At 38.9% G+C, this 23080-nt stretch overlaps 1 protein-coding gene across 2 annotated transcripts in view; it reads right to left on the reverse strand.

Moving 5' to 3' along the window:
* Positions 1 to 1483: 1483 nt before the first annotated feature.
* Positions 1484 to 23080, reverse strand: part of LRRC2 (leucine rich repeat containing 2) — a 102797-nt gene continuing 81200 nt past the window's right edge. The window contains exons 6-9 of one of the 2 annotated variants that reach the window (XM_074953129.1): positions 14660 to 14805; positions 6712 to 6867; positions 5168 to 5304; positions 1484 to 3385 (exon numbers count right to left, since the gene is read on the reverse strand). In XM_074953129.1, the coding sequence (XP_074809230.1) occupies positions 3336 to 3385; positions 5168 to 5304; positions 6712 to 6867; positions 14660 to 14805 (489 nt within the window). In that variant the 3' untranslated portion in view covers positions 1484 to 3335. The remainder of the gene's footprint in view (positions 3386 to 5167; positions 5305 to 6711; positions 6868 to 14659; positions 14806 to 23080) is intronic. The other variant, XM_074953130.1, reaches the window with a different exon arrangement.

The following is a 23080-nucleotide window of genomic DNA, read 5'->3' on the forward strand; positions in this document are numbered from 1 at the left end:
GGGGCACATGCGTCCCTGGCCACAGGCAGATTTGTAGTCCGCAGTCACTAAAGGCACATCCCAGGACTTTCTTCCCTGATTGAAGCCCCACAAACCTGCCTTTCACTTATTTTATGCTCTGTTGTTGTAGCTGTGTTGGTCCAAGGATATAGAATGCTTGTCTCTCTTTCACCAACAGAAACAGGTCACTACTACCTCATCCTACTCCTACTTTGTCTTTCGCTTATTGGCAACTCTTGGATAAGAGCAACGTTTTTCTGGGAGTCAAGAGGTTGCTAATAAGCGGAATCCTCTGTACTTGACTCCAAGAGCCGGGGCTTTAAGGAAAAATGCCAAATAGTATGAGTAAGGCCCTGGGGCCAGCTGCTGCAGCTGCGGAAGTCATGGAGGGCCCGGAAAGTCACAGAACCCCTGACTTCTATGAAAGACTCACAGGCTTAATTATGAGCTAACAACAGTGAATGCTGCCCTCAATTACACTGGGATAAATCTAGAGTAACTCCAAGGTAAAAACAGAATCCTGTCTAATTTTGGCCCCAATTGCGCCACGAGTATAGAGAATGACTGACTGCATCTCCAGACCCTTATGCATCTCCGAACATGAGCACTGCACCAGATACATAAAGAACAAGTGTAGTCACTTTGCTTGCACCAAAAAATCCAGACCGTTTTTTAAACTGGAATAGCAGCAGCACAAAAGTGTATATTTGACAAGTAGGTCAGCTCTGAAGAATGTAAAAGATATACTCTTGATACTACAAGCAACCATGGGAGTCTCAGCTGCCAAGAATTGGGACAGTTTAACTTTATTGTTGCTACTTGGGAAAGCTGTAAACAGTAGCAGAGGCAGGCACAGGAGTTATTCACTAGCTTGGAGGAGGACTCAAAAAATTAGAAGGTCCAAGGGGGAGTAGAATAGCAATACTTCTCTCACCTTTCACAGCAGTCAGGAAGCTCTGGGTGAGGAGAAAAAGACAGAAAGCCCCTAACAGCTAGAAGGGGTGGAACTTCACCTTTACAGAACACTTGCCATGCATCCGATGAAGTGAGCTGTAGCTCACGAAAGCTCATGCTCAAATAAATTGGTTAGTCTCTAAGGTGCCACAAGTACTCCTTTTCTACTTGCTATCCACTGCTGATGTGAAAGATACAGGACCCAAGTAGGGACCAAAATCCCACTCTTTTTCCCATTACCAATAGCTGATAGCCAGGGAATGGTGCACCTGACTTGTGTGTTACCAGTCGATCTGGCCCAAGTCTAATAGGGTTAGTCCTCAATCCAGATGCTGTGTGGTAAATTTTTTAAGTCTTCATAAAACGCATAAATATATAAAACCTCTAAGGCCCTGTTACCTAGCATTTGTTAGAAGATCAGCAAGATGATCCCAGTTTTAAAAGTAATCCCATATATGATTTTATTTACTGTACTTTATAACAACATGTAAGAGAATAATTGTATCACCTAAGTCTTTAAACCTGAAAATAAATTGATTTAAAATACTCTGTTTAGCAAAAGCCATAATAAGGGTACAAGCAACAAAAATATGTATTTGCAGAAAACTGGCATTCCACAATTGCTGTTTACACAAAATCAGTAAATAAAGGAGAGAAACTAAAATAATATTGATGTATTCTATGACTTTCCATGCCATAAAGTATTAATTAAATACAATCTGCCTTTTCTCCCTTTCTAATGTCATGCAGTAACTTTCGTATCCCTTATATCATTTTAGTGGTATGATCTATGTACCCATGTGTGATGCAAATGAGTAGTCATACGGTTATATAGTTAATGTTGAGCATATTGGTAAGTGTTTACAGGATCAGGGCCTTAGAGTTTAATAAGTTGTATTATTTTCACACCATATGATTGATCTGAGGTATTTTACATAATATTTGGGGGCCAATAAATCTTACCTTATCTTTACCAGTGTAACAAAGGTAGAAAAATAATTTAATATTGTAAAATCATATTTTCAAAATTGTTCTTATACATGCAATAAAAATATTTTAATGACCTCTTTAAGTAATATTTCTGATACTCTTGTTTGCTCACCATGAAGTGTTGGTGAACTTTAACCAGAAACTTGTCTTTACCTCTATGGCTATAGCAGAGCTATCACTCTTCTATAATATATCATCCTCGTGATGTTACTACTCTTTATTACGTGTTTCTCCCCCATTCAGAGTTACACAGTTTAGGATGATTTTAATTAAATGGCTTCAAGTTTCAATTAGTATTTTTAGATTAAAAGTTGATTTAATACATGAAAAATATTCATATGCAAAACTAAATCATTCTACAGTATGTACACTTACGGAATTATGTATAACAGATTACAAAACAAGCAAAACATATATCATAACCAGCAAAATCATCCTACTTATAGAATTAAGGCATTAGTATGACAAAAAAAAAGTCATTGTTATACCAACAAAAATACTGTAATTCAGAACTATCAATATTAGTCAAAGTGCTTGGTTTTTAAATATTTTCATGATGTTTTATTCATTCAAACTTCTTCCCAGAGATTATTTTTCTTTTAAAGTCCTATTAAGCCATTGCCAAACTATTATTTAAAAATTGCTTACCGCAAAAATTCCAGTCACCTGTGTACTAATATTTGTGATAATTTAAATGCTTGTAATATAATTGAAAAAAGCAACATTATTTTCACAGACTCCATACTGAGTGTCTACCTGCTGGAATTTATTTAAACTGAAAAACCGGAGAAGGACGTTTCTGAACAGCAGAAAGTAAACACATCACCCGTAAACAACGTATTTAAACCTACCATTAAGAACTATTGCAAACAATTGAATTAGTCATTTGGTCTTTAAAATATAATAGATCACATGCATTTTCTAAAGCATTAACACTTCCACTGTTTGTACAGGAACAAATCTTTTTTCAGCTGAACCGCAACAGAATGTAAACCAGATATTGTTTAAGGCCCCTATCCTGCAAACATATACCTGCTTAACTTTACTACTGTAATCCCATTGATTTCAATAGTACTATTCACAGTTGTGAAGTCCAGCACATGTATAAGTGTTTGCATGATGAGGGCCTTAGCGGTGTATAGTTTAGTGCTTGTTGCTGTTGACTTGAAAATAAATGTTAATTTAAAAAGTGAAATTCCATCTGATGAAAACTATTTAGTCCTTGAAATTTTGTCTGTAGCTGTTGAAAACAAGTATGGTAACAAATAAGAAATTCTGTGATCATTATTTAAGAGCTGCTTATGACTCTCCATGACATCAATATTTTCCATTCACATAGACAAAAATAGAGTTTTTCTAGTATCCTTCAGTGTCTTAGAGATTTCTGATCTTCAGAGCTGGAGAGTAAATGATACCTTTGTAGTATAGCAAGGCATAGATTCTGTAAAAGGAGAAAAAGTATACTATTTAAAATTTCAGCTATATGTTCATCAAGTAAACAGTTATATTTAAACCTTGCCCAGAAATAGCTCGATGTCTTCATTTTATTTCAAAGGTGAACTATAACAGCAAATGATTTGTGTACTAGTTTTCATAGATTCTATTGGTCTGTGTTATGCAGAATGTCAACCTAAATGATCATAACTGGCCTTAAAGTTCTTGCCTTAAAATTGAAACTCCATCTACAAAGGTGAATGTATTTTGTGCCTGTCTGACGTCACAGGATTAGCACTTGTAGAAACAATTTTAAAATATATATTTATTGATTTGCAGTTCACTTTTACAAAAAAAACCCAACAAAACACCATAGTGTTATTATTAACAATAATAATAAATTTATATTTGCACCAAAATAAATGAGTATATATCCAATGCCCTGGGCTCCCAGGACAATTTTTAAAGATATATTCATTTTAAAAAAATCTGTCAATTATCCCAGATCAAACTAAATAACCCAGGAACACCACAAATGAATGGACTTCCTCACATAGGACATCCCCATTAGTCATGCACTACTCCCTTGTTTTGTACACATCTCCCAGGCCTTTAAGGCCAAATTCTGATCTGATATTTTCTGTTTTTTTCCCCCTCAGTAGTGGTGCTGCTAAGGGAGTGGAGGGGGTGACCCAGCTCTAGAGTATAATTCCAAGTTCAGTGTGGGCCTGTTCTCTACTCAGAGCATCTTGGCATAATAACCACCATAATTAGGGCCCTACCAAATTCATGGCCATGAAAAATGCATCGTGGGCCGTGAAATCTGATCTTTCCCCATGAAATCTGAGTTGCAGGGGAGATCACAAGGGGTTTTATTTTAGGGGGGTTATGGTATTGCCACCCTTACTTCTCTCTGCTTTCAGATCAGGGTGGCTGGAGAACAGCAGCTGTTAGCTGGGCACCAGCTCTGAAGGCAGTGCAATACCATACCATGCCACCCTTACTTCTGCACTGCTATCTTAGGAGCTGGGCAGCCAGAGAGTGGCGGCCGCTGATTGAGGGCCCATCTCTACAGGCAGCAGCGCAGAAGGAAGGGTGGCAATACCATACCATGCCCTCCCTACTTCTGTGCTGCTGCTGGCGGTGGCTCTGCCTTCAGAGCTGGGCTCCCAGCCAGCAGCCACCACTCTCCAGATGCCCAGCTCTGAAGGCAGCGCCACCGCCGGCAGCAGCACAGAAGTAAGTCTAGCAGTACCACCCTAAAAATAACCTTGCAACCCCCACACAACTCCTTTATGAGTCAAGACCCCTAAAATTACAACACTGAAATTTCAAATTTAAATAGCTGAAATCATGAAATTTACGGTTTTTAAACTCCTATCACCAAAATGTACCGTGACTTTGGTAGGGCCCTAACCATAACGAATTTTGACCCCTCCACAGAGTTTGTATATGTTTGTTCAGATCCAGGGCTCTGATTCCGGCATCTCTCATCAAAACAGATCTGAAAGCTCATCTTCTTTTGAAAAAAAGACACAAAAGAATTTTCACCCATGTCCAATAGCATATAGAACTTCTACAGCTTTTAAAATTGCATATTTCATGTGCTCTTACATAGAATTGTGCTCTTACACTTGTCTTCACTTTTTATAAAGATTCATTTATAAAGGATACTGTTGATCTCTGTATAAATCCAAGCATATTATTTTGATGTGGCCAGGAAATCTTTATGAAATCTACATTTATATAAGAAATAATGGAAGATTTACTAAAAATTTAGTGCATATACCTCTTTCTTTTATATCTGCAATGTAAGCTTTCATAAATTCTTTCTCAAATTGCTCCCGATCACGTTCACTTTCTATGATGTCTTCGGTATTGTGATACAAGATTGTTTCAAGAGGATTATCCTTAAGGCTTATAAATCTGTAGAAAAAGAAATATTAACACGAAAGGATAACTTCTTAACATGAGCAGCCGAATGTAGTTTGCTATATGTCAACTATTGATTATGTTACACATTTTTTCCCCCTTCTGAAATTACAAACAGTTTGAATTGATTAGCTCTAGAAATTATATTTACTAACTTGTCTTGTTTGGGTGGATCTCACATACAGTCCATGCATGTGACAACAGGCCAGTCAGTTTTATTAGCCAGTTAACCATACTTAAAAGTAGCAGCTTGCAGGCAGAGGGGGAGCTGTGAAGAACCTATGTTTAAGTAATTGAACAAAAGTGTTTTATAGTCTTTCTATTATGGAGTGAGTAAATATTTTAGGTAGCACTGTCTTTACACTCTGTTCTCCCTAATACAATTCAGTACATCCATACTGCAATATTTTTTTCTGTCGGAATAGAGTTTTAGCATTTTGGGGCGTCTGTACATATCACACTTCACAACATCTGACCAGCTGTCCCATAATTGTACAGCAACTCCTGATCAGAACAAGAAACTTTAACATTGATCCCATCCTATCCATGTTTCACAGCATTCCAGGATTTAGTCAGAATTCCTTAGTTGATGATGCACACCCTTGGGAGTTAGAGTTACTTCCCAACATCCATTACAACAGAGAAGTTCAGTCTGCATGCTTTTTTGTCATGTTTGTAAATATACTAAACCAATACTTTGAAAATGAAAATCACATGGTTGCACAAACTGCTCAGTAATTCCATGCGCAAAGTATGTGTACATAATTCTGAAAATCTGGGCCATCTCTTTAAAGCAACAAAAATTAATTAATCAGTGAAATTTCCACTGTCGTCAAAAGAAAAAATATCATTCCAATTAATCATATGGCATAGTAACACTACCAGGAACTGCTCTTTCATATTCAAATGACTTCAGGTCCTAAATCCTGAGTGTCAAATCAAGACATAGGATTATCTTAGTTACAAATGGGAAGGTCTTACGAATCCATCGATCTGCAACTATAGGATACAGTCTCTCAACCAAGAATATACACATTATTAAACCGACACAAGCACTGAATGTTGATGAGGCAATAAAGTCTCAGTACAAGTACAAAAGCACACCTTGGTAGTAGGTGAAATATCAGGAACCCTGAGGTAAACTTGTACAATTCCTCACTGGACTTCGGTGATTTCCTTGCCCTTAAAGAGTGGTTCTCATATAAATGAGGTCAGAATTTTGCCCCAGGTTTGGTGAAAGTTGCACAGGTAACAACATACCCAGCCCAGCAAGCATGAACGCAGAATCCAATAAAAGGAAAGGAAAAGAGAATTGTAAAACTGTTTTGAGGACCATTACTGCACTGGGTCACGTACCTTTCTACTTTTGAGTATATTCATTTCTCCCTAACTATTACTTACTTTAAACCTGTGGGTGATTCACAAACATCTGTGGGTATCTCGACCAGATCATCCCCACTAACCACCAGCAAACTGAGCTTTGGCATATTGAGCAAAGCTCGTGGAAGATAAGTCAACTTGTTTTTCTGCAGGAGAAATGTCTGCAGTTCATCGAGCCTAAGGAAGCATAACAGAGAAACATGTCTTAAAAATACAATATATTTTAAAGATCTTTTATTATATATGTGTATCTATTCAAACACCAACTGTTAATTGCTTCCTCTGGGAAAGAAGTATGCAAATATTCACATGAACCATATGCTTTTCCTTATGCTGTTTTGTATTTTTCACAGAACATTCCATTGACTTCAATGGGAAGTTTCATGCATGGTTTGACAAGATAGATGCTAATAATACACCTGTGAGAAGAACTAAAAGTTGTGCCCAAATCAGAAGCTAGAGTAGCAGTGTGCACTTTTGTGGTGCAGAGAAGGTGTGTGCACACGATGCCATGCCACACAATGTGATGCAAAGTTCTCATGTATCTCATTCTGTCAGAAAGTCATCAAAATATAGGTGGGAACAAAAATATATATGGAAACTACTTATAAGAGCCATGTGACCAGGATTTGGCCTTTATTTTGTTTTCCCAAATATACAAGTATGACTAAAATCAATGTAAAGGACCTAATGTTGTGGTTTAGGGAGTAGGCTCCTTTCATTTGTGTTAAAAGAAAAGGAGTACTTGTGGCACCTTAGAGACTAACAAATTTATTTGAGCATAAGCTTTCGTGAGCTACAGCTCACTTCATCGGATGCATTCAGTGGAAAATACAGTGGGGAGATTTATATAGACAGAGACCATGAAACAATGGGTGTTACCATACACACTGTAACGAGAGCGATCACTTAAGGTGAGCTATTACCAGCAGGAGAGCCCAAAGGGTGGGGGGGGGACCTTTTGTAGTGATAATCAAGGTGGGCCATTTCCAGCAGTTGACAAGAACGTCTGGGGAACCGTGGGGGGGTGGGGGGGATTAAACATGGGGAAATAGTTTTACTTTGTGTAATGACCCATCCACTCCCAGTCTTTATTCAAGCCTAAGTTAATTGTTGCAAATTAATTCCAATTAAGTTTGCAAATTAATTCCAATTCAGCAGTCTCTCGTTGGAGTCTGTTTCTGAAGGTTTTTTGTTGAAGAATTGCCACTTTTAGGTCTGTAATCGAGTGACCAAACAGATTGAAATGCTCTCTGACTGGTTTTTGAATGTAATAATTCTTGACGTCTGATTTGTGTCCATTTATTCTTTTATGTAGAGACTATCCATTATGGCCAATGTACACGGCAGAGAGGTATTGCTGGTACATGATGGCATATATCACATTGGTAGATGTGCAGGTGAACGAGCCTCTGATAGTGTGGCTGTTGTGATTAGGCCCTATGATGGTGCCCCCGATAGATATGTGGACACAGTTGGCAACGGGCTTTGTTGCAGGGATAGGTTCCTGGGTTAGTGGTTCTGTTGTGTGGTTGCTGGTGAGTATTTGCTTCAGGTTGGGGGGCTGTCTGTAAGCAAGGACTGGCCTGTCTCCCAAGATCTGTGAGAGTGATGGGTCATCCTTCAAGATAGGTTGTAGATCCTTGATGATGCGTTGGAGAGGTTTTAGTTGGGGGCTGAAGGTGATGGCTAGTGGCGTTCTGTTATTTTCTTTGTTGGGCCTGTCCTGTAGTAGGTGACTTCTGGGTACTCTTCTGGCTCTGTCAATCTGTTTCTTCACTTCAGCAGGTGGATATTGTAGTTGTAAGAATGCTTGATAGAGATCTTGTAGGTGTTTGTCTCTGTCTGAGGGGTTGGAGCAAATGCAGTTGTATTGTAGAGCTTGGCTGTAGACAATGGATCGTGTGGTGTGGTCCGGATGAAAGCTGGAGGCATGTAGGTAGGCATAGCAGTCAGTATGTTTCCGGTATAGGGTGGTGTTTATGTGACCATCGCTTATTAGCACCGTAGTGTCCAGGAAGTGGATCTCTTGTGTGGACTGGTCCAGGCTGAGGTTGATGGTGGGATGGAAATTGTTGAAATCATGGTGGAATTCCTCAAAAGCTTCTTTTCCATGGGTCCAAATGATGAAGATATCATCAATGTAGTACAAATAGAGTAGGGGCATTAGGGGATGAGAGCTGAGGAAACATAGTTCTAAGTCAGCCATAAAAATGTTGGCATACTGTGGGGCCATGTGTTGGATCATGTTAAAGAAGTTCTGTATTAAAATCACAAATGAGTTTGATTCCCCATAGTTTAAATTCCAGGGTATTACTAATTAAGAGGGCTCTTGGTTTTTGGTACTGTTTCTCTCCCTTTATGTGTGAAACTTGCAAGCTGCTAATTGTGTTAGTACATTCTAAGACAGAGTCTGTTCTCAAAGCAATTCTTTGTAACAATAACTACTCACAAAGAGAGAGATTCAAAGCAATACTCTGTAACAACAGAAACATCACCCAGAGACTCCCCACCCTTTTGTTGTATTCATCTCGCTTTGTTAACAATTGTGATTAAAATAGAGATAGAGGATGTATGTGGATGGATGCTTGGTGTGGATAATAACTTAATGATCAGGGAGGTGTCAGCCTAAGAATCCAGTGTCCATCGGCTGAAGAAGGCGTCAAGTGGAAATAACCAGAGGACCCCCGGAGGACAGACTGGAATCCACCCAACAGCCTCAAGAATGGGAGAACCAAAGAACAAGATAACATCTGGCAGCACGGAGCCATCAGGAATGTGACATCTGCTGATTGATTCAGCAACAGCATGATGAAGCAATTCCCATAGACTGGCATAGGAAGAAATTCCTATAAAAATGGACTCTCGAAAGTGAGAACTTTGGGGTCTGATTCTGCAAACTAACTTCCAGGAGCATCAGATGAGCATCTGACAAGGCCCTGCTCCCTCCTCATGTCCAGGCCACCTGGCCAGTGGCTTGGCATGAGCAACTCTAAGGCTGGTAACTATGATAACAACCTTGCAGAACCTGTGTGTGTGTGTGTTTGTATGAATGAATGTGTGAATAAATATGAAATTGAATGGAATGTTATAGCTATAACTAACTGCTTACTATGATTCTTTCTGTATTCACAATAAATGTGGCATTTTGCCTTTTCCCCTTTAATAAGATCCTGCTGGTTTTTATTTTATTGGTATAACACATGCGGGTTATACCATAGCAGTGCCGCTGATTTGAAGGTATACATTGTCCCCAAATGTGAAATAGTTATGGGTGAGGACAAAGTCACAAAGTTCAGCCACCAGGTTTGCCGTGACATTATCGGGGATACTGTTCCTGATGGCTTGTAGTCCATCTTTGTGTGGAATGTTAGTGTAGAGGGCTTCTACATCCATAGTGGCTAGGATGATGTTTTCAGGAAGATCACCGATGGATTGTAGTTTCCTCAGGAAGTCAGTGGTGTCTCGAAGATAGCTGGGAGTGCTGGTAGCGTAGGGCCTGAGGAGGGAGCCAGACAATCCTGCTGTCAGGGTGCCAGTGCCTGAGATGATGGGGCTTCCAGGATTTCCAGGTTTATGGATCTTGGGTAGCAGATAGAATATCCCAGGTCGGGGTTCCAGGGGTGTGTCTGTGAGGATTTGTTCTTGTGCTTTTTCAGGAAGTTTCTTGAGCAAATGTGTAGTTTCTTTTGGTAACCCTCAGAAGGATCATAGGGTAATGGATTGTAGAAAGTGGTGTTGGAGAGCGGCCTAGCAGCCTCTTGTTCATATTCCGACCTATTCATGATGACGACAGCACCTCCTTTGTCAGCCTTTTTGATTATAATGTCAGAGTTGTTTCTGAGGCTGTGAATGGCATTACATACCTATTTTTGTTCTGCACGGCTGAGGTTATGGGGCAAGTGATGCTGCTTTTCCACAATTTCAGCCCGTGCACGTCGGCAGAAGCACTCTTTGTAGAAGTCCAGTCTGTTGTTTCGACCTTCAGGAGGCGTCCTCTCAGAATCCTTCTTTTTGTAGTCTTGGTAGGAAGCTCTCTGTGGGTTAGTATGTTGTTCAGAGGTGTGTTGGAAATATTCCTTGAGTCGGAGTTGTCGAAAATAGGATTCTAGGTCACCACAGAACTGTATCATGTTCGTGGGGATGAAGGGACAGAAGGAGAGGCCCCGAGACAGGACAGATTCTTCTGCTGGGCTAAGAGTACAGTTGGATAGATTAACAATATTGCTGGGTGGGTTAAGGGAACAACTGTTGTGGCCCCTTGTGGCATGTAGTAGTTTAAATAGTTTAGTGTCCTTTTTCTTTTGTAGAGAAGCAAAGTGTGTGTTGTAAATGGCTTGTCTAGTTTTTGTAAAGACCAGCCACGAGGAAGTTTGTGTGGAAGGTTGTTTTTTTATGAGAGTATCCAGTTTTGAGAGCTCATTCTTAATCTTTCCCTATATGCTGTGGAGGATTGTTGATAAGGTGGTTCTGCAATTTTTTTGAGAGCGTGTGGCACAAGCTGTCAGCATAGTCTGTGTGGTATGTAGATTATGTAATGGATTTTTTACCTTCAGTCCATGTTTATTCCCCCCACACACACCCCGTTCCTCAGACGTTCTTGTCAACTGCTGGAAATGGCCCACCTTGATTATCACTACAAAAGATCCACCCCCCCCGCTCTCCTGCTGGTAATAGCTCACCTTAAGTGATCACTCTGGTTACAGTGTGTATGGTAACACCCATTGTTTCATGTTCTCTATGTATATAAATCTCCCCACTGTATTTTCCACTGAATGCATCTGATGAAGTGAGCTGTAGCTCACGAAAGCTTATGCTCAAATAAATTTGTTAGTCTCTAAGATGCCACAAGTCCTCCTTTTCTTTTTGCAGATACAGACTAACACGGCTGCTACTCTGAAACCGTTCACTTGTGTTGTGCCCCTTGTCCTTTCTTCACACAATAGTAATTTGCGGCTGAACATTTGCTCTTGAGAGTGAATGTGGGGGCCGGAACTATAAAACCCAAGGAACTATTGTTTTTCTCATTCACCCTGTATAGGTGCTGGTTCTACTGCGAGAATAGTGATGCAGCTGTATTGCATGAGAGACTCACACATTTCCTTTGAGTTCCAGAAGGTATGGCAGGTGATGCTTCAGCACATTAGACAGTGTTGCTAACTCTCATGATTTTTATTGGGAACCTCATGATATTTGGTGTTTTTCTTAAAGCTCCAGTGGCTAGAATCAGCAGATTGCAGAATAATCTCAACATTATATATAGAGAGAGAAAGAGTAAAAGTTTCTAATCCTCATCCTTGCAGAGAAAAGATTGAAGCAAGAGCACTCTGAAATCTCAAAAACCAGAAGGTTAATAAAAAAACCCCAAAATGTATAAATATTAAAATTCATTATTTTTAATCCAATCTCTTGATTTAGAGGGGCCTACCTGAGAGTTTTAATATTTGGAGTTAGCAATGCTAGGTTAACCAGCTGGAAGAAACTTTGTAATGGGTTGGGTTAAAACCCCATTGATGTTGATAGGCGTGAACTCACGCTTTAGTTATCATAACTGTAAACATATGTCCCGTCTGAGACCAAAGCTGTGTATGAACTCACTCAGGAGCTTATGGGTTGAGTATTGCTTTGGGTCAGGAGGGGTGTGTGACAAACAAATACTGAGGTCACAGGCAAGAACAGAGAGAAAGAAGCAAAGGAAATGAAGCAAGAAAGCCAAGTAGTAGCCCGTGAGCACGGTGTGACCCTGGAAAAAGCAAGCGAGAGAGTGAAACCAGATATTATAGGGATAACAGAAAAATGGTAGAATAGTAGTCGTGGCTAGAAGTGAGCTGTAACTCACGAAAGCTTATGCTCAAATAAATTGGTTAGTCTCTAAGGTGCCACAAGTACTCCTTTTCTTTTTGCGAATACAGACTAACACGGCTGTTACTCTGAAACCAGCTATTGAAGGGTATTTCCTGTTCAGGAAAGAGAGAAAAAAAATAGTGGAGTAGCACTGTATATTAATGATGAGGTACACTGTAAAGAAATTAGAAGTGATGGAATGGATAAAATGGAATCTATTTGGTTCAAAATCACTTTGGGGAAGAACTCTAACTAATGCTTCACTGGAATAGATCTTGGGGTATGCTACAGCCCCCCAGGATCTGATATGGATATGGATAGAGACCTCTTTAATATTTGTAATGAAATAAATACTCCTTGGAATTGTGTGATTATAGGAAACTTTAATTTCTTAAAAAGCAAAGGAGTACTTGTGGCACCTTAGAGACTAGCAAATTTATTTGAGCATAAGCTTTCGTGAGCTACAGCTCACTTCATCGGATGCATTCTACAGCTCACTTCATCGGATGCATTCACTGAATGCATCCGATGAAGTGAGCTGTAGCTCACGAAAGCTTATGCTCAAATAAATTTGTTAGTCTCTAAGGTGCCACAAGTACTCCTTTTCTTTTTGCGAATACAGACTAACTACTCTGAAACCTTTAATTTCTTGGATATCCATTGGAGGACAAGTGCTACTAACAATGTTAGAGCCCAGATATTCCTGGATGTGATAGCTGACAGATTTCTTGCATCAAAGTCACTGAACCAACAACAGGTGATGCCATTTTAGATTTAGTATTAGTGAGTACCAAGGACCTCACAGATGAATTGGTTGTCGTTCTTGATTCAAGTGATTATGAGCTAATTCAGTTTAAACTAAATGGAAGGATAAAAATAGTATGTAACTGGGATCCTTGATTTCAAAATGGCAATCTTAAAAAACTTATGGGAGGTATTTAGGGAAGTGGACTGGACTGAAGAACAAAAGGATCTGAATGTGGAAAAGGCTTGTAATTCCTTTAAGTCAAAGTTGCATAAGCTATCTGGAGCCAGCACCCCAAGCAAGGATGGGGGGAAATTGTGGGGAAGGGTTGCAGACCAAACTAGATGAACAAGCATCTCAAACAGGTTATTAAGAGAAAGCAGAAATCCTAAAAGGAATGGAAGATGATATGGATCAGCAAGGAATACTACATCTTGGAGGTCAGCAGGTGTGGGGGAAAAAAGTGAGAACTGCCAAAAGCCAAGCAGAGTTGCACCTTGCAAAGGAAATTAAAAACAATTAAACCCAAGGTTCTTTAGCCATATAAATAAAAAGAAAACAAGAAAAGAAGTGGGACTGCTAAGCTCTGAGGATGGGGTGGAGATCAAAGATAATATAGGCAAGGCCCAACACCTAAATGAATATTTTGCCTCAGCTTTTAATAAGGGTAATGAGGAGTCTTGGGGTACTGCTAGTACCTAATGGACTAATGGAAACGAGGACATGGAAGTAGAAAATACCACATCTGAGGTGGAAGTCAAACTCAAACAGCTCACTGGCCAAATTGGGGGAGCCAAATAATCTCCATCCAAGAATATTACAGGAGCTGGGAAGTGAAATTACAAGCCCAATAGCAAGGATTTGTAATGATTTTGTTGGGAGGAGGGTGGAAATTTAAAATTCATACAGATAAGTTTGCTTCCCTGCTGATGTTTATCAGGCTCTATGAGCCACATTAAGCATGCTTTGGCTTGACCTTTCTCCCCACCTCGTATTCCTTTCTGTGTAGCTGCACAGCTGCTGCCCCATCAGTTGCAAGTTTGCTGCTTCTATATCCACACTGAACATTATGTTGCTCAGGAATAAGACAGGAAGAGCAACTAGCTAACCACAAAACAGGGACATTGACTACATACCATGTGGTCAACAAACTGGAAAACTGAGGAAAATATATTTTGTTCTCCAATATCTTTCAGTAATGGAAATGATAGGCTTTACTTGTAAAATACTAGATACATTTGCAGATCGAAATGGAGTTTTCCAGTGATGATGTCCCTTTCAAACAATAATTGGTAAATTCAAATTTGCTGGTTACTGTCATGTTGCTTTCTAGACAAATTTTCTAGTTCATGAGCCTATTTATGAAATGTAAGGAACTACCTGTCTATATCTTGTGGGAGGTCTTTCAGTTTGTTGTTGCTAATATCCAGCCAGTGCAAACTTGACATCCGGAGAATACAAATTGGAATAGTGGGGAACTTGTTTGCTGACACATCCACAAATGTGACTCGTTTCAAGTTACTTAACTGGAAAGAAACAATGCAGCATTTTAGGTACATTCTACAGAATATCTTATGAGCAAATCATTAAACTCTTCAAATAAATATTATTGCTTCTCCAGATCACTTGGAGCATTCAGGATTGTATAATGTTTCTGATTTGTACTCAGCTTTATGCCATACACATCACACCCATCATTGTTCAGGTAGAGGGATACCAGACATAATTCCCTCCAAAACTTTTCAACACCTCTAAATCCACCAGAGAGACCTCTAAAATGAAATGTTATTTCCCCTTTTAAAAAGCCTGGAGTCTGGGAAAACAGCAACTGGGACAAGGTATTGACCCTGGCCTTTCCCCAAAATAGTACAGAAAACTAACAACCAGTAAATAAAACTGTTTTGATAACTAATAGACTTAGTTATTACACACTATATAGATACTAAACAGTCATTTTTAAAAACACCATGGAGGTTTTATCAATATATCTTCTATTTACTTTAAATAGACTTCTTTGACTATAAACCCATGTAATGCATTGAAAATGTTTAGCCAAAAGACCACTTGAGAACTGCAACTTTACCAGTTCACATCAGCCTAGAATATAATCCAATATTTTTTTTAAGTAAAGCTGTTTAAAAATACATTTTCTGAGTCCCAAACTAAATATATATATATATAAAATGCACTAAATCCTTTTATTAGAAGACCTGTCAAAGGAATAACATTTTTAAATAATAAACTGCTAATGTATCAAAGGTTAACTACAAAAGTAAAGTAGACCAGTTTAAGAATTAAATGTGTTAAATGAAGGGCTCTGTGTACTAAATCCATTATTTATAGTAGGGCCGTCGATTAATCGCAGTTAACTCACACGATTAACTCAAAAAATTAATTGCTATAAAAAAAATTAATCGTGATTATTCACAGTTTTAATCACACTGTTAAACAACAGAATACCAATTGAAATTTATTAAATATTTTTTGGATGTTTTTCTACATTTTCAAATATATTGATGCTGCATGACTGCGTGTTATGAGAATAGCTATTTTTCCATTTATTATATGCTATTGCCAAAAGATCATTTTAATATTTAATTTTGTTTTTCTTCAGAGTTTATAATCCCACAAAAATGAATTTGGCACAGAAATATGATTGTCTTGATGCAAAACTTTGGTTGGGCATGCGACACAATATATGGGGCTCTAATTATATTGTCTAGGCTACAAGCCCTCATTGCGCTTTCTTTTAGGGCAATATGAAACTAAATCTATATGGTTTCTACACAGTGTTCCAGCAAAATGGAGTTTTGATTTAATCTGTCACTAGAATGCTACCAACAAACCCCTGGGGAATATGACACACTGGAAATTATGGCAGCTACGTTTTATCTTTACTAAAGAAAATGCTATATATATTTATTTCCTTTTGAAAGACTAATGGATTTTTGCACCTCCTACAACATTTCATTTATAAACAAGCCTGCCAACCTTATCATTTTTATTTAAGCGGTTTATTTTTGCTATTTAACTTTGTTATCTGACTTTGAATCAGTCAGAATATAGGCTTTATGCAAGCTCCATTTTAAACACTAGCTGCATTTGACAGTCAAACTACCTGGCCACAGTTATTGCGGTCCTTACTGTTAATCATAATTGTCATCTTTATTTGACAAACTACCCATATTGCTTCTTATCTTAATAATTTTGCTTTTAAAGAAAATAGTCTTTGCAGCATTCCAGAGCTCCACTGCTTTTCTTTTCTCTGACAGTTAAAGTTTCAGTTGAGGGAAAAGGACACCGTGTCCCTGAGTTGAATGAGTTGTTTGATTAATGGGTGTGTTTTTATTTCTGCTTTATTTTTGTCATTGAAAGGGATTTACTGATAAGGTCTGTTGCTTGTGGTTTTAGTGTGAGCTGCCCATTTCACGGCATCAGCAAATGCAAAAATCTGAAATTATGTCAATACCTAGCCAAAAAAACCCAACATTAAATTAAATACAAATATTCTGTGGCAGAAACAATCTGACTAAAACCAACATAAGCCAGGAAATACAGAGAATTAACTCAGCTATGCTCAACTGCTTTCAGTTCTCTCCAAACAATTGGTGACCTAACACATGAGGAGCCCAATTTTGCAAGAAAATCCTGGCTCCATTGAAGTCAACATGAGTTTGGCATCATTGATTTTAATGAGGCCAGGATGTCACCCAACCTCTCCTGCCAGGTTTGGATGGCACTCAACACCTTGCAGGAGGCACTCAGTAATTTGCAGGATTGGGACACATCTGTGCTGCAATACCGATGACAAGAGAACAACTCAGGTCAATTCTTTAACTCTTAGCTAACTGGCTCTTGTCAGTTTAAACCACACCCTTAACATGTCTTTCGTATGTATTTTTAAAAATTAATTATTAATGATTATTATTATTACCACCAAGGTTTTTTGCAAAAGAGTACAGCAGTTAGCAGGGAGTTGGTAACAAGAAGCATACCCTATTCTCCACCAGAGACAGGATGCTAGATGAGACTGCGGCAAAACCATTCCTAGGGTTAGAGTTTGTGATTTCATCAACCCAGGATCTTGACAGTAACATAAAGAAACTCACCCCAAAGTCTTAACATAGGGGCAGGTTCCTAACTAGATGACAGAATTCTGGTAATTAAAGCATGTTAAATTGGTCCCAAAAGATTTTCAGAGGCATTGGACACTCTTATCTTGTACCACTGGAGTCAATCAGAGTAGCACATCTGAAAATCAGGCCACATTTATTTTGATGCCTAATTGTGAATTTAGGAGTTTAACTTTAGGCACCCAAGTTTTAAAATGTTGTCCCTATTTCCTTTCGCCCTTTTATCTTTAAAAAATTACATATCACTTAAAGAAAACAGTGATGAAGTAAAATGTCTCATGTGTGATTTGAAAAACAAACAAAAATGCCAAATATTTCAAAGAATGAGTAAACCGGCTACATATAAAATACTAATTATTACTGTAACATTGGTACATGACCTACAGTAGAATGTAAAAATGCCATCAGGACTACGCTGGGGGTGAGAAGAAAAACAACCATGTACTCATTGTTTTTATTATTTATTTATATTGCAGTAGCGCCTGGAGAACCCAGCCACACTGTGCTAGGTACTGTGCGCACACTGTATAATAAAATGATGGTCTCTGCTCCAGTGTTAGTTCTGTAGCTCTGGCAGGACCAATCCTTCTCCCGCTGAGTATGTCTGCAGTGCAATCAGTGGTGTGACAACAGCATGTATAGACATATCCGAGCTAGCTTTGATCTAACTAGCTTGAACAACAATAGCAGTGAAGTTGCAGCAGCATAGGTGGCAGCAGAGATTAGCCCACAAGTACCCACGGTCCCAAGCACGCTTGCATTGCTATTGCTACACAAGCTAGCTAGATCAGAGCTAGCACAGGGATGTCTAGAGGCAGTCATACGTCTGATCACAATGTAGACAAAGTCAATAGCAAAACTACCACTGACACTAAAAGCAGCAGGATTACTAGACTATGCAAACAGCCATAAAAAGCCATGATGTGTGGAAGTGTTTTAATTGGTTTTACATTTTTCCTTTGTTCCATTGACTCCTGTACTTTTGTTTCATCCCTTGATCATACATACATGACTGAAGAACTGTGTGGTAATAACAAAAGCACTATTCTGCATGAAGACCTGATCCAGCAAGAAATTTAAGCACACACTTACATTTACGTATGTAAATCCATTTCAGTCAATGGGACTACAAAGGTGCTTAAAATTAAGCATGTGCCGAAGTGCTTTGCTGGATTTGGGCCATATCAAGGGCCAATATCCCAAAAGGTTACTTCCTGTTGATTAGGGTTATAAATTATAAATCTTCATACTGCTAGTACTCCAACCACATGTAATCTACACATATTGATGCAATTTGCCAACGCAAAATAGCTCTGTTTTCTAGATCTCCAAATCATGTAGCGTAGGAACATGAGGGGGTGAAAATCTAGCCCCACTGAAGTCAATAACAAAACTCCCACTTACTTACCTGGACCTTGAAATTCGCACCAAGGGCTTATTTTTCATATTCTTTAATTAAAAACACTAGTTAGAAGAGCCTTGTTAATAGTATTGCATATTATTTGACCTCTAAGTAATGTTCTGGTGGTAAATATCTTTTGATTTTCAAAGATCTCTTTTAAAATATATTCTGCTCCATCACCAATAAATGAAAAAAAATGTATGTCCACTTTTATAACAGAACAGGTACAAATGCACCATTTTGTTATGCTCCCTCTGCACACTGCCGCAGCAATTAATGGAGAAATACGATTAGAGTGACACAGACGTAATGATATAAACACACAAACAAAAACATTTTGGCACAACCAGGCACTATATCCACTAAAGTTGTCATTTTGTTTGTTAAAAATGGTCATATTCATTTTAGATCTTACAGAAACACACAGTAAATCAATCAATATTTGCCACAGGGAGAATGAAAAAAAAATCAGAAGGAAGTAAATTTTATTTTCAAGCAGCCAGAAAGAATATTATAAACCAAGAAGATGACAAATGCACTAAGAACTGTAAAGCACTGGTTGACAGTTTTCTTTTAGGTTGGTAAACTAGTAACGACTCACTTTAGAAGATATACAGAGGACATTTAAAGAGACAGTACAGTACAATAGAATGTTGTCATAGGATAATATTGGCGGATGCTAAAAAAAAATCAAAAAAAGATGAGAAATGTTAAGGCAAAGCTGAAAGGCACTGATCCTGTGCCTCAGTACTGTTACAGTTGCTGACTGATATACAGGAGATATATTTTGTCTGATGGATATTGGTGTGGTGCAGTGACAATAGCTTACTATACCACTGTGGAATTGTTGATTCTGATTAACTAAGAAACCAGGCTTTTGGGGTGCTTCAGCCAATCAGAGACCAGCTGTTCTATAAAAGTAAACGTCTTTGTTTTAAAGAATACATTGTTTTTATTAATGAATCATAATTTAAAACAAAACTTTTAGAGGTAAAATTCAGGAACAGTCCCCCCTGTTTTTAGGAGCTGAGAACAGAGGAATAAAAATGGTCTTGTAGTTATGGAACAGGACTAGAAGTTAAAATCTTTGGGTTCCATTCCTAAGTGTCAGACTTCCTGTATCATACTGGGAATCAATCACTCTCTGCTTCAGTATCCTTATCTGTAGAAATGGGAGTGATAATACTTTCTCTATACCTCACAATGGCTTTGTCAACCTTAGTTCACTAGCCTTTGAGAGGTCCTTATCTATTATGTTGATGAGCACCACAGACATGTCGATAAATAATAATTAAGAGAGCAGGCAAAAGTACTCCCGCTCTAGGGTGACCAGACAGCAAATGTTAAAAATCGGGATGGGTGTGGGGGGTAATAGGAGCCCATATAAGAAAAAGAACCAAAAATCAGGACTGTCCCTATAAAATCGGGACATCTGGTCACCCTATCCCGCTCAGTCTTTGGTGGAAAAGCCTCCACAATTAGGGTTGGGCTTGCTGCTTCCTAAGCCGACACTTTCATAGCCAAAATCCCAAAATTCAGTGGAGTCTCACCAGGGATAAACCTGTCCCACTCTTTAAGAGATCAGGTGTAAAACTCAGCTGACCCAGTCCACATCAGTGGACGACCTTTTCAGTGCTGCCTGAAAGTCTATCGTCAAATATGGCTCATTTTCTTAATGTAGGTAGGTCCACAGAATCTGCCTTTGGGTGTGACCGCCACATTTCATGAGCCTGAAATTGGGCAAAATTTCAACAATTAACCTGGCAATTCATAGTCTTGTCCCCTGCCAGGATTTCAGCAGTCTCCCTCCTTCACCCACGCAGAGTGCTCTCAGATTTGCACTTCCATTCCAGAGGTTTTCTTTTTAAACTTTTTATGCACAGATCCAATTATAGCTAGAATGGCCTTGAGTGGAGTAACTGCTTTTACTGTGCTTCAATTAATTACCACCACCAGGCTAGCATGGAATGTTTTCATCTCATCTACCCTGTTTATTATCCTGCATTATTCTTTTTCTAGCCACACAATTCTCAATATTTGTAACATGTAACAGGTTTCTTTCTGTTCTGCCCCTGTATGCATGCACAAAAACTCTATAAGGCATGTACCACTAAGGGATTCAGAAAGAGGAGATGGAACTATGGCTCCACTCCTCTCTTCCCTAGCTGGGAGAACTGGCTGGCTGAAGAAGAGTGTGCACACTGCCCCCTCTCGACAAGTGGCACAGTGCTCATGAGGACACACCCATAAGGCTACCTTACAAGGACCTTCTTGTACACCAAGGAGTCAGCCCTCAGCACAAAGCCTCCAGCAGTTCCCACTGGGTCACTGCCACTCTGCACCACCCTAACTCGGGGCTGTATCCCAAAGACACAAACAGCCCACAGAATACATTGTGTTATCAGAATTCACAAACGTATTCATTTGTTACAAATGTCTGCTGATGGAAATACAATTGACTTAGATGCTAGAACATTTACTTCTTTAGATTAGTAATAAAATAAAATAAAATAAAATAAAATAATAATAAATTATCCTGCTCAATATTTAGCCAGCTGGCTCAGCCCTGAACAAGCAATCTGTATATGGAGAAGCAGTGAATCAAACAGAATTATGTACTCCTTTTCTTTTTGCGAATACAGACTAACACTGCTGCTACTCTGAAACCATACAGTTGAATAAATATTCCTATGTAAAATCAAAGAGTGAGGTCCTCACCCCTGCGCTGGCTCTTTTACCCCAGTTAAAGGTCTGGAGCAGGATAAAGGGGTCCTAAAAAAACCCAAGTTCCAGCTGAGGGTGGTTTCCTCCAGCACAGACACTGCAGAGACAACCAGAAGGCTGCCTTCCAAGGACCCCCTCACAAGCCCTGGTGTAGGGGGCATGCCAAGGGTGGGAGAGGCACCTTGAGGTGGAGTCACAGCACACAGTGCTTCAGAAATTCCAAGCAGTGCTGCCACCCATCGGGCAGTCCAGAGAAGCAGCTATAACTTGGATATGCTCCGAGTGCAGTCTAAGTAATGTCAGGAGCTTCTTGAACCCCCAGATGAGCCAAGGCTCAAAGCTACCTTAGCCACTCCTCCCCCAGGCTGCCAGTTTTGTGCTGTCTATACGCACCTTCCAAAAAAGTCTATTTCACAACCCATGTCCTCTCGGAATCTTTTTCTAATGTGTTGCCTAAACTTTTCTTTGCTTAGCTCTGTGCAATTGCTGATGATGTGTATTCCCAGAAGCGTTAATCTGTATTAGCCAATTGAATAGTTCTGCATAGTTGTGTATAATTTGTATACTGTCACAGAATATTTTCTGTGCAGATAGCATTTCAATAATACCTACAGTGTAACATGGATATATCAGAACATGGGGTTGGGGTAAGGAAACTGTGGATAATGAACAAATATTTAAGTGAACAAAATTCATTATGATTAATGGTACATATCTGAAATATTTGAGTTTACATGATGGTATATGAAATTCAGTGTTGACAAATATACACTGGAAGAAATAATGTCAATTACTAACATGCACATTGCTGATTACTAAATTAACTGGAACCCAGAGGGGATGGAAAGATAATTATTTTGGTGAATGAAAACTTCTGTTCAATGTACACTGGTGGTCAAAGAAAATACTACTTTAATACATAAGGAGTGGGATATATTAGAACAGTGAAATTATTATAGTGCCAATATATATATCAATAGTACACCTTGACCTGCAATACTATGTTCCCGTCCGGTCACTCTGTCTTCAAGAAAGATACAGCAAAAATAGAAGGGGTCCAGGGATGAACAACAAAAACTATCAGAGGAATGGAAAGAAATTTTCTCTATCATCTTTACTGAATATTTGCAGTAATACCCAAAGATCTCAATCAAGCTGAAGAAAAATTGAACAGACGATAACACTTTAGTTTAAAGAGCTGATGAAGAAAAATAAATTTTCAGAACAATGAACAATAGAGAAATGGTAAATCAGCTCCTCCTATATATATTCCCTTATAAACACAAGAACAAGAAGGATTCCAATGAATCCAAAAAGGAAATAGTTTTCTTTACATAATTAACCTATGGAACTTGCTGCTATAGAATCATAGGACTGGAAGGGACCTCGAGAGGTCATCTAGTCCAGTCCCCTGCATTCATGGCAAGACTAAGTATTATCTAGACCATCCCTGACAGCTGTTTGCCTAACCTGCTCTTAAAAATCTCCAATAATGGAGATTCCACAACCTCCCTAGGCAATTTATTCCAGTGCTTAACCACC

Source organism: Natator depressus, chromosome 5, assembly GCF_965152275.1.
Source record: "Natator depressus isolate rNatDep1 chromosome 5, rNatDep2.hap1, whole genome shotgun sequence".
In the NCBI taxonomy this organism is placed as follows: domain Eukaryota; kingdom Metazoa; phylum Chordata; order Testudines; family Cheloniidae; genus Natator; species Natator depressus.